This window comes from Salvelinus sp. IW2-2015, linkage group LG4q.2, assembly GCF_002910315.2.
Source record: "Salvelinus sp. IW2-2015 linkage group LG4q.2, ASM291031v2, whole genome shotgun sequence".
Taxonomy (NCBI): Eukaryota; Metazoa; Chordata; class Actinopteri; order Salmoniformes; family Salmonidae; genus Salvelinus; species Salvelinus sp. IW2-2015.
In genome coordinates this window covers 27208435-27219984 of record NC_036843.1, presented here as the reverse complement: position 1 = coordinate 27219984, position 11550 = coordinate 27208435, and the positions used below count along the sequence as shown (strand labels likewise).

At 43.3% G+C, this 11550-nt stretch overlaps 1 protein-coding gene across 4 annotated transcripts in view; it reads left to right on the top strand.

The window, feature by feature from the left end:
* LOC111963551 (forkhead box protein O3-like) overlaps positions 1–11333 on the top strand; it is a 26120-nt gene extending 14787 nt beyond the window's left edge. For all 4 annotated transcript variants that reach the window (XM_023987074.2, XM_023987075.2, XM_023987073.2 and 1 more), the window contains one exon: positions 7734–11333. In XM_023987074.2, the coding sequence (XP_023842842.1) occupies positions 7734–9176 (1443 nt within the window). In that variant the 3' untranslated portion in view covers positions 9177–11333. The remainder of the gene's footprint in view (positions 1–7733) is intronic.
* The last annotated feature ends 217 nt before the right edge of the window (positions 11334–11550 follow it).

Genomic DNA, 11550 nt, shown 5'->3' with positions numbered 1-11550 from the left:
TGGCTTGGTTTTTGCTCTGACATGCACTGTCAACTGTGGGACCTTTATATAGACAGGTGTGTGCCTTTCCAAATCATGTCCAATCAATTGAATGTACCACAGGTGGACTCCAAGTTGTAGAAACTTCTCAAGGATGATCAATGGAAACAGGATGCACCTGAGCTCAATTTCGAGTCTCATAGCAAAAGGTCTGAATTCTAATGTAAATAAGGTATTTCTTTTTTCTTAATACATTTGTAAAAATGTTTAAACCTGTTTTCGCTTTGTCATTATGAGGTATTGTGTGTAGATTGAGAAATATTTTATTTAATCAGTTTTAGATTAAGGCTGTAATAAAATGTGGAAAATATCAAGGGTTCTGAATACTTTACATTATTGCTCTGGTTTGGTTGAGTTGGGCTATAGGTTAATTGTTCAATTTTACTTAATTTTAGATCCAGGCTAGGCTGCTAGGATTCTAGAGTTCCTCTGACTGACAAAGTTGTATCAGGGGTCATTACCTCAGCCACAAATTCATAAACCCTGCCTATCGCTTAGATTTTTAACCTTAACCCGAACCACACTGCTAAACTTATGTCTAACCCTAGCTCTTAAACTCTAGGCGGCATTCTGCCTTCTCCTAACATTTTTCAGCCTTTAGCTTCGCCCACGACTGGCTCGTGAACTACAATCCCGACGCTGTGTGTTGAACGATTAGAAACGTCGATAATCATGGCTTTTGAAACATATGGCCACTGTCTTTCATCACTGTTTTCAATCCTTCAAATAAAACCGATACACTTACTGTAGCAGTTTTGCACAGATCCATACAGCTATGTGGGTGACTTCCCGAGTTAAGTTTAACCTACTCTGAACACCTGTGTGTAATTAGCACAGGTGGTCACCTGATGTCTTCTGTCTGTTTTCTGTAACATGGAGATTTGGCCGTGTGGGAACGCTAACCCTATAAGGGTGTTAAACAATAATTGTTTTCAGATAATTTTTACAATCTAGCCGTTGTGGCTGTCGTAACTAGTAGAAACCTGAGACTAAGGGTATTTGCATGCAGTAGAGCAGCGTTGAGCGAGCGAGAGGAAGAAAGAGGGGGAAAAAATACAACTGTCCTTGGGACCCGAAGGGGTACACGTTTTGTTTTGGCCGTAGTACTACACGGTTGGTTTTTGGCCGTAGTACTACACGGCTGGTTTGGTTTTTGGCCGTAGTACTACACGGCTGGTTTTGTTTTTGGCCGTAGTACTACACGGCTGGTTTTGGTTTTTGGCCGTAGTACTACACGGTTGTAGTAGTCCTCAGCAGCCTAATCATACCTGGGAAGGGAGTGCTTTCACTTTTATTTGTCCACAGTGGAGGTACTTCGTCATCTGCCAATTCCCATTTTATCAGTAATGTTTTTTTCAGGCTTCTCTTATTGTGCCCCCACTAACCCTTGGCCATATTCATTAGTGCACACCGTAGCAAAATGTTTTGCAATGTCCAATAAATGTTTTTTTGTTTTTTTTAAGAGTTCAGGTAGTACGTCTCTGTTTTGGCCCGTTTGCTTCCGCTTGGTTCGAAGTGAATACACCCCAGGCCTCTCCTAGTGCCCTTATACCCTGGTGGTTAAACGTGGTCTAGTCTGTTGGTCTGCAAGGCTCTCTGCTCTCTCTCGTCTCCTGCCTCTGTTTCATTCCAGGGATTAGTTTGGCCTGGAAAACCAATCCATCCGTCATGGAATCAAGTCTAATGAAAGCTTCAGCTTTGCTGGATTGAAATGGGGGGGAAGAGGTCCTGGAAATAGAAATAACCTAGGTTTGTAATCCGTTACAACTGTTGGAGAAAAACCTCTATTCCGCATCCATCTAAATCAAATTTTATTGGTCACATACACATGTTTAGCAGATGTTATTGCTGGTGTAGCGAAACGCTTGTTTTCCAAAAGACCATGGAAAGGAATAATGATCATAGTAATAACATAGGGCTGGGTCATATATCAAACTCATTAGATTCATTCGTATTTTAAAAATTATTTGTGTTTTTTTATCAGCGTTTGTCTGCTGGTTCGTTCATGTTGTCTTTTTGGTCTCATCTATTTAACTCCTGTGCTATGTGCACCTTCCCATTTACACTAGAGATCTGGATATAATGAGGAGATGCTCATGTCTCCGTCCTAACAATAGGAGTTGTGCTGAAGGCAGGTGACAAGTTTAGGTCCAAAATAAGCCCATAGAAACACATTGGGCTTATTTTGGCAAGAGTGAAACCTCTCGCTTCACCTCTTCCTGTTTACACACACCAATCCTCTCCCCCTGCCACACACTACAACAAAGATGATGAGAGATCACTTCTTCCTCTGACAAGCGGTTTGAACCCGCCATTTGAGACTTGGTCTGACCAAATCGGTCATTTGGACTTAAWCACATGAAGACATGATTTGACTGTAATAGAAAAGATGACCTTTTAATGACAACCTTATGTCTCAAATGACATGCGGAGGAGACACTACTCAAATAGGAGTATCTGTAACGGATGTGAAATGGCTAGCTAGTTAGCGGGTACGCGCTACTAGCATTTCAATCAGTTACGTCACTTGCTCTGAGACTTAAGTAGGGTTTCCCCTTGCTCTGCAAGGGCCGCGGCTTTTGTGGAGCGATGGGTAACGACGCTTCGTGGGTGTCAGTTGTTGATGTGTGCAGAGGGTCCCTGGTTCGCGCCCGTGTCGGGGCGAGGGGACGGTTTAAAGTTATACTGTTACATTGATGCTGTTGACCCGGATCACTGGTTGCTGCGGAAAAGGAGGAGGATGAAAGGGGGGTGAGTGTAACGGATGTGAAATGGCTAGCTAGTTAGCGGTGGTCCGCGCTCTAGTAGCGTTTCAATCAGTTACGTCACTTGCTCTGAGACTTAAGTAGGGTTTCCCCTTGCTCTGCAAGGGCCGCGGCTTTTGTGGAGCGATGGGTAACGACGCTTCGTGGGCGACTGTTGTTGATGTGTGCAGAAGGTCCCTGGTTCGCGCCCGTGTCGGGGCGAGGGGACGGTCTAAAGTTATACTGTTACATATCTATGAACCTTTATTCATTCTAGAAAATGTTTGCTCAGTGTGTCGTGTTTATTGCGGTACCACATACCACTAACAGCATTTTAGCCAAAGACTGTTATACTAGCAGTCTAGTCTGTGCAATAAGCATAAACACAATTTATATAAGGAATTGGCAACTCGTTCTCAATCTGAGAAATAAGGTAGGCCAATTGAGTTCAACATCTGAACAAGGTGGACAGGTTAGCATGCATGCTGTTCGGCATGCTGTTCAATAAGTTGAGACGTACAGAAGGGTGTGTTCATAGCATCTACGTTAAAATCCACAAGCTTCACAACATCTGTCTGAAGGTCCCCCYGTACCGTTTGGTTAATGGAAGTATACAGTGCATTTGGAAAGTATTCAGACCCCTTGACCTTTTCCACATTTTGTCACGTTACAGCCTTATTCAAAAATGTATTAAATAGTTTTTTCCCCTCATCAATCTACACACAATACCCCATAATGACAAATGTATTTGTTTTTTTATATACATTTGCAAAAATATCACATTTACACAAGTATTCAGACCCTTCCCTCAATTAAACCCCATTCCTAAAGAGGTTTTCAAAGACCTGTTTCAGAATCATGGCATCTGGGAAGTTTTCCCATTCTTCTCTGTAGTTCCCCTCAAGTTCTCTCAGGATGGGGAGCATCACTGCACAGCTATTTTCAGGTCTCTCCAGAGATGTTCGATCGGGTTCAAGTCCGGGCTCTGGCTGGACCACTCCAAGGACATTCAGAGACTTGTCCCGAAGCCACTCCTGCGTTGTCTTGGCTGTGTGCTTAGGGTTGTTGTCCTGTTGGAAGGTGAACCTTCGCCCCAGTCTGAGGTCCTGAGCGCCCCGGAGCAGGTTTTCATCAAGGATCTCTCTACTTTGCTCCGTTTATTTTTCCCTCGATCCTGGCTGGTCTCCCTGCCGCTGAAAGACTTCCCCACAGCATGATGCTGCCACCATGCTTCACCATAGGGATGGTATTGGCTAGGTGCTAAGTGCTGCCTGGTTTTCTCCAGACGTGACGAATGGCATTCAGGCCAAAGTGTTCAATCTTGGTTTCATCAGACCAGAGAATCTTGTTTCTCATGGTCTGAGAGTCTTTAGGTGCCTTTTGGCAAACTTCAAGGGGGCTGTCATGTGGCTTCCGTCTGGCCACTACTGTAAAGGCCTGATTGGTGGAGTGCTGCAGAGATGGTTGGCCTTCTGGAAGGTTCTCCCATCTCCACAAAGGAACTCTGGAGCTCTGTCAGTGACCATCAGGTTCTTGGGCACCTCCCTGACCAAGGCCCTTCTCCCCCAATTGTTCAGTTTGGCTGGGCGGCCAGCTCTAGGAAGAGTCTTGGTGGTTACAAACTTCTTCATTTAAGACTGTCAACTGTGGGACCTTATATAGATAGACAAGTGTGTGTGCCTTTCCAAATCATGTCCAATCAATTGAATTTACCACAGGTGGACTCAAATCGCGTTGTAGGAACATCTCAAGGATGATCAATGGAAACAGGATGCATCTGAGCTCAATTTCAAAATTCATAGCAAAGGGTCTGAATACTTATGTAAATAAGGTATTTCTGTTTTTTTTTTTTATACATTTGCAAAGAAAAATTACCTATTCACTTTGTTATTATGGGGTATTGTGTTTGAGGGGGGAAAAAATATAATCCATTAGAATAAGGCTGTAACATAACAATGTTGAGAGAGTGAAGGGAGATGAATACTTTCCAAATGCCCTGTATGTGGAGACTTAGTGACAAATAAGGGGTGAAATACATGTAAAAATACATGTACATCTTATCTCTGATATACAGTAGTTAATCCAGCTCCCACTGTGATAACGCTGTTTTGTCATACACCAGTTCTTGTATTCAACCTTGAATGMAATTTTTATTTAACCTTGCAGTCAACCCAACTTGTTCAACACGTAACTAACCTTATTTTTAGAGTATTGATTCTATGCATTATGTGAGGCTGCTAGATGGATCACCAACCCTGTTGCTGTAGCTATTGTAGGGATGTGACGGTTCTGGAGGTTTGGGTAACAATTCATTGTCTTGCAATTGACCGTAATCAGTTTGGTTGAAAGATGTTGAGCTTGTAATCCATCATGGTGCGTCTTTGACAACGAGCTATGACATCCTTAATTAATACAACACGTTTTTGGTGAAACCCACGTCTCAAAAACAAATGGTTGTGACCACTTAACTTTTGGAAACTAAGATTTTTACCCCCGACTGTGCCGCTCTACTGTGCTCGTCCAGAAATGAACAACTTTACCCTCCATGTAGCAAGTAAAAACTGCTATTAGGTTAACTGTCTACTTAAGACAGTTATGCATTTTATTTTTGTTCACGTTATTGTCTATAATTGTTGTTTACTTACACAATAATACAATAATTGTGCCAGCCATAGCTAATGCTCTGATGCAGTGTTATGGGCCTACCTACTACGATTAGCTTTAAATCAATGGGAGGCTTGCCATTGGCAGTTGTGCTCCATACCTCCTTTTTTTCATTGGCTGGTGGCCTGAGCACAATCAACCAGCTGACTGGAAACTGTTGGTCAGCAGTGAGAGATAGCAGGAGAGCCTGAGAGAAGTGGGGGGGTAGAGTGTGACCGATATGGAGGAAGAGCGAGAAATGGAGGGTTTGTGTGTGAGGGAGAGGCTCTCTGTTCACAAGGCTTTGCTTAAAGGCTGCTACCGGCTGCTGCTGTGCACTGACGGGGTGGGGGAAGGGAGCACTAACTACACTGGGTGCTTTTGGCACAGTCTTTCTACAGGAAGCACGTACAGTATAGAGATCACATCTAAAACGTGATATCTTTTCACTCTGCAATTCCATCAGAGAATCCATAGAATCTTGCTTAGTTGACTTGATTTAGATTTTCCACAACTGGAAGAGTTGTTTGCCATGTGTTTAATGTCACATCAGTGACGAAAGATTACAAGGTATTCAGTTCACAGGCCTCGTGGTAGTGTTGCACACATCCATCCCCATGTCAGATATCTGTTTTTAGATGTGGCCARGCTGGCCAGCCAGCTAGCCTACTGGTGTGACCGGTCTGAGGAGAAAGCCAACATGTGTACCCCTGTTTCTTTCTCCACACAGAAGAGCACTTGGGAGAGAAATCTGAAGTCTGCACGCTGCACAACCCTTTTTGAGGAGGTTTTCATTTAAATGGGCTGGGACTTGTCGCTGCCTGAGGGTTGTGGAAAATGTTATTCCTACTCTTCCGTAGCGGGCTTGAGTTCAACTACATAGCTTGGCAATAAAGGCATTCATTTAACTGAATAGTCAACGTGAAGTTCCAAGATCTTGGAAAAGCCTAGAATGTGGGAACGGAAACGGGCTTAGGCTTTTGACTGTCTCGGCCACAAATAATTAACTTTCTTTTGACGTCAGTCCCAGCTGAGCTAAAAAAAACAACCCCTAGAGGCTTTGTATTCTTTTTTTTAAAGGCATCACAACAATCAAATGTTTATATGCTATGACTTGGCCTACAAGGAAAAGTTCTGGATTGGGCTACATGGGTTCTCAAGAATGAGACTTTGTAGTTTGATTGTTACATCATTTGTATAATCCAAAGAATACATTTGGATCTTAATGAGGTAGGTTTGTTACCCTGATCCGCTAACCTTAGTCATGACCACCTTGCCAGGCTAGTCCATAACAAAAAGACAGGCTGGTCATTAAGAGTGAAGGAGAAGAGAAGCGTGTTTCACTCCTTACTGACTGGGCGATGAAAAGGTTCACGGGTTGGTTTAACCCTGTAATTAATTGGCTTGGAGTAAGAGAGGGCTGAGGGCTTTGCTAAAAGTTTGATTTCACAAGACCAACCCATTGACCCAAAGTAAAATATAGACCGGCTTAGGTCAGGCCCAATGACACACAGTACATCGTGGACAGACTTGGTCAGTCATATCTCTCACATCACAGAACTTCCCAGCTTTGTAGACTATTGTGTGATTCTAGTGGAATGCTTATTGCTATTATGCAAAAAATAAAACCTAAAACCATATGGGACATATCTAATTTGTATACCACCAATCAAGCTGTRAGCTGACGCTAGCCTAAATGGTAGAAAGACTAGAACCACTCCCATCCATACATCTCATTAGCCCAGCCCTCTGAGCCCTGGTGCTGCAGTGCCAGAGATGACTTACTGCGCTGGTTCCTCTGCTCTACGGCAGCACTCTGTTAGTGTAGCCTGAATACAGACTTTCATTTAAACGCTACATGGTTGAGAATATCTCCAGGGAAAACTGTTAGACCTTTCACAGAAAATAGGTCACAGCTGCAGTGGAATACTGTATGTCCCAGAAGAAGACAAACACATTGTATAACTAACTGCAGTGTAATAACAGTGTATATTAGTGTTTCCTCTTATAGAGCTTTTCTGCTTAGTGCCTAGTTTATGTATAATTGAGTACAGAGGTTGTGGAAAATATAAGTCTCCATAGGAATAACAACTTTTTGGAGCAAAGTTACCGCCAAGAATCTCGAACATCAAAGACAATTCACAAATTTGCATCAGCAATTAAATCAATACTGCTAAATCCACGTGTATTGGGCTCACTCCATTAAAAAAATGATCACGTTATAGTGTTGCTCTTAAACCTGTGTAGTAACACTAATTACACAACTGAAGTGACCTAATTCTAACCAACCCTCTCCTCTGTCTCCAGAACTCCATCCGACACAACCTCTCTCTCCACAGTCGTTTCATGCGGGTGCATAATGAAGGAACGGGGAAGAGTTCCTGGTGGATGGTCAACCCAGAGGTTGGGAAAAGTGGCAAAGCTCCACGACGACGGGCCGTATCCATGGACAACAGCAACAAGCTGATCAAAGGTGCTCGAGGCCGCGCCGCAAAGAAAGCATCTCTAGGCCTACAGACCTTCCAAGATGGCAGCGCCGAGAGTTTATCTTTGTCCTGTAGCCTGTCCAAGTGGACAGGAAGTCCCACGTCTCGCAGCAGTGACGAACTGGACACCTGGACAGACTTCAGGTCACGTACCAACTCCAACGCCAGCACGGTCAGTGGCCGCCTCTCCCCTATCCTGGCCAACCCGGAACTGGACGAGGCTCTGGATGACGACTCCATCGTGCCCCTCTACTCCAGTCCCAGCAGATTGTCCCCCTCCACCGCCACCCTCGGTCTGGGCGACATGGCCCTTACTAAGAACCTCAACGACGGGCTCCCTGACCACCTGATGGGCGACTTGCTTGACAACGTCAGCCTGGCGGCGTCCCAGCAGCCCCAGGGGCAGGAAGTGGAGAGCAGGACCAATCAGACGGGGGGCTCAGTGTTTACCTACACGTGTCCAGGAAGCGGCAGTAGTCTGGTCGTCCCGTCCTCCGGCAGCTTCGGCCCTCCCGGCACCATCTTCCTGCTRAGCCCCCCACCCTCCTCAGTGGCCTCCCTACGTCAGTCCCCCATGCAGACTATCCAGGAGAACCACCAAGCTTCCTTCTCCTGCCTGTCCTCTCGTTTCAACCACCACCACACCCTGCAACACCTAATGAACCTGGAGACTCATGGCAGCCATGTCAGCGACGTCATGCTCACACACTCTGACCCGATGATGTCACAAGCCAGCGCCTCTGTCACTTTGTCCCAGAATTCCCAGCGGAATGCTATGCTTCTCCGCAAGGACCCTATGTCATCATCAATCCGGGACTTTGCTGCAGGTCCGAATTCAAAGACTTCCTCAGTGCCCGGTTGGTGGGCTCAGGCTGGCTTGTCAACACCTGACAATGAAGTCTTGTGCGCAAGCAATGAATTGGCCCAGCAGGCCAACCAGCTTCTCCAGCACCTTCCATTTCCCAGTAGAAATTATTGTATGCAGCTTGGTGGCTCAGGTACCAACAGCAGATCTGGAAGCCTTTTGCAGTTGAATGCTCAGGACCACTTCCCAATACCTGCAGACCTTGATCTGGAGGTGTTCAACAGCAGCCTGGACTGTGACATCATACGTAATGAGCTGATGGACGCTGACTGCCTTGGCTTATGCTTTGACCACTCTACCCTCCGCTCTAGTACTCAGACCACTAATAACTTAAGTACAGCAGGGGGATTCTCCAGCTCCAAACAAACCTCTTCTTCCCCAAGCTGGGTTCCAAGCTAGCTGAGGTACTGTACTACCCGGTGCCCGGTCTCAGAACAGTGTCAGGGTTGGGGACAGTTTGAATTTCAGTTAAGTTAATTCAATGGAATTTCAGTGTACTTGCTGAATTGACATGGAATTGAACCCAACCTTGATCAGTATAGAGAGTGATCATTGCAGGTGAGCTTTCATAACTCATGCATATTGTGCAACTTGATTGTATAGCAGGGCTAAGTGTCAAGTATTCAATGATTTTCTTTTTATTATCAGGCATTACATATTTAGAACTGCAAGTGTCTGGAAGACAAGATAGAGATGAGCTTCTTGTACCCTAAACCATGTTCCAAAAACAAGGAGGCTTGAGTCTGATTTCAGGGCAGGTATTCACAAACCATCTGCCAGTAGAAGGGATGATCTAGGACCAGGTCCTCACTCTTATTCATAATGATCCGAAAGGCAAAAACGGATCTTAGATTAGCACTCGTACGCTGAGGTGCTGTGTGAATACAGGCCCTGGACTGTAGAGCTGTGTCTAGTCTGTTGGGACAGTGACAATTTTTTTTTTTTTAACCTTTTTAACACCAGTGTTATCAGTGGGATTTTAGATGTAAATGTGAAATAGACACTGCTTTTAAGTCTCAGGGATTTTTCCTTATGTGGTGGATTGTAAACACTGATATATAAAATTAAACRTTTTTTTTTTTACCCTGCTTCCCATGTCATATTTCTTAACCATACATATGAACCAACACAATATTTTTACCAAACCATTTGTCAGTACAGTGGTTGACTGCCTGTTTACATCTAACAAGCTCCAGCAAATGTGACCTTTTTGTTGTAGATACTTGATTCAGCTTTTACTGGTATGTTCTCAGCCGAAAAGAGGACAAAAMAAACAATTGTTTTTGAAAAGCCTTGCATCAGTGCACAATTCCATGCACCTATATAATAAAACATATGGTTTTTATATGTGTAACATCAAGTCCAAGGTAATCCACATTGTGTTAATTGTACTGTATGAAACTTGTGTTTTAATTTTCTTCAGTGATTTTAGTATTCAGTACTCCTGTGATAAACCCTGATAAGGATGACAAGTCTCTGCTTGTGAAGGGGGGACCTGATCCTAGATCAGCACTCCAAACCTGACACTTTATGAATGCGGGGCCCCGATGTTGGATGGTTGTTATTCCTTAAATAAAGTGTAATTACAGCTCACAAAAATCATATTTTTTGAACATTTACATTGAATAAGCTATTACTCACGCTAAATATTGACATATAGGCTAGGCCTAAAGTATGATTATGGAAAATAACATTCCATGTAGAATCAGAAGCAACAAACTCTCAATGTTCTGAATTATTGCCCCAAAAATATGAAGTCAATATTTTGAGTTGATTTCCCACATGGAGTAGGACTACGTGAAGAGACGTTAACTAACTTCATAGCAACACCAAAGGAGGTCTTGGTAATTAATTTTGATGGATTTAAACTCCTAATAACATATTTAGAATACAGTAATTGGATTGGTTTTGGGATGTTTTTATGCTGAAACAAGTTGTTTGTATCATCATTAAAGGAACAATCTGCAGTTGCTATGTCTGTTTTTAGACTTTCAAATGAATGATGCATACCCATTGATTCTTGAAGAATGTAACATAGATGCCTCGTGCTTACCTCAACTGTCGTAACCTATTAAACCCAAAATGTAAACAAACACTATATAGCCTCAACATGGTTAAAACTATTATTGTSATATCATGGAGGTTCGGTCCTTGTATCCATGAGTTTGAAAGCGCTTACATTTCTCCAGCCCCATCCCTCAGCAGTTTACCAAATCAGCGGCGGGGGTGTCCGCTTTGTTATTGTTCAAACTGCAGATTGCGCCTTTAAAGTAATTAACAGTATTACTTCACGTACTGTGGATCAACACCCACTGCCTACCTATGTTTGTATTTACCTCACTGGTCCTCCATGAATTGCTTCTACATCTGCATTGCTTGCTGTTTGTGTTGTGACATCTGCTGATGTAAAAATAGCTTTATAAATACATTTGATTGATTAATCACAACCATATTTGATTTCAGTTGGCTTTTCCTCATGTATTTTTCCACTTTGCATTATGTTATGTATGTCTGAGAAATGGTGCATGTAAATAAAAGCTTTATGAAGCACTATAATTGTCTTGAAAATTGATGTTATTCTTCTATTGTATTGAATATCAATCTCAATGTGTATTTAAAAATGTTTACTCTGAAGGGCTCTGTTCTGAGACAAAGGGAAGTCTTTCACAAGAACGTCCTGCTATAGGAAATGGTTGCTAGGGAGACCTGCCGCCATAAAATGGGGGGTTGCAACCAGATTCTGTTAAAAACAGAGCATTTCTATAGTTCTGTC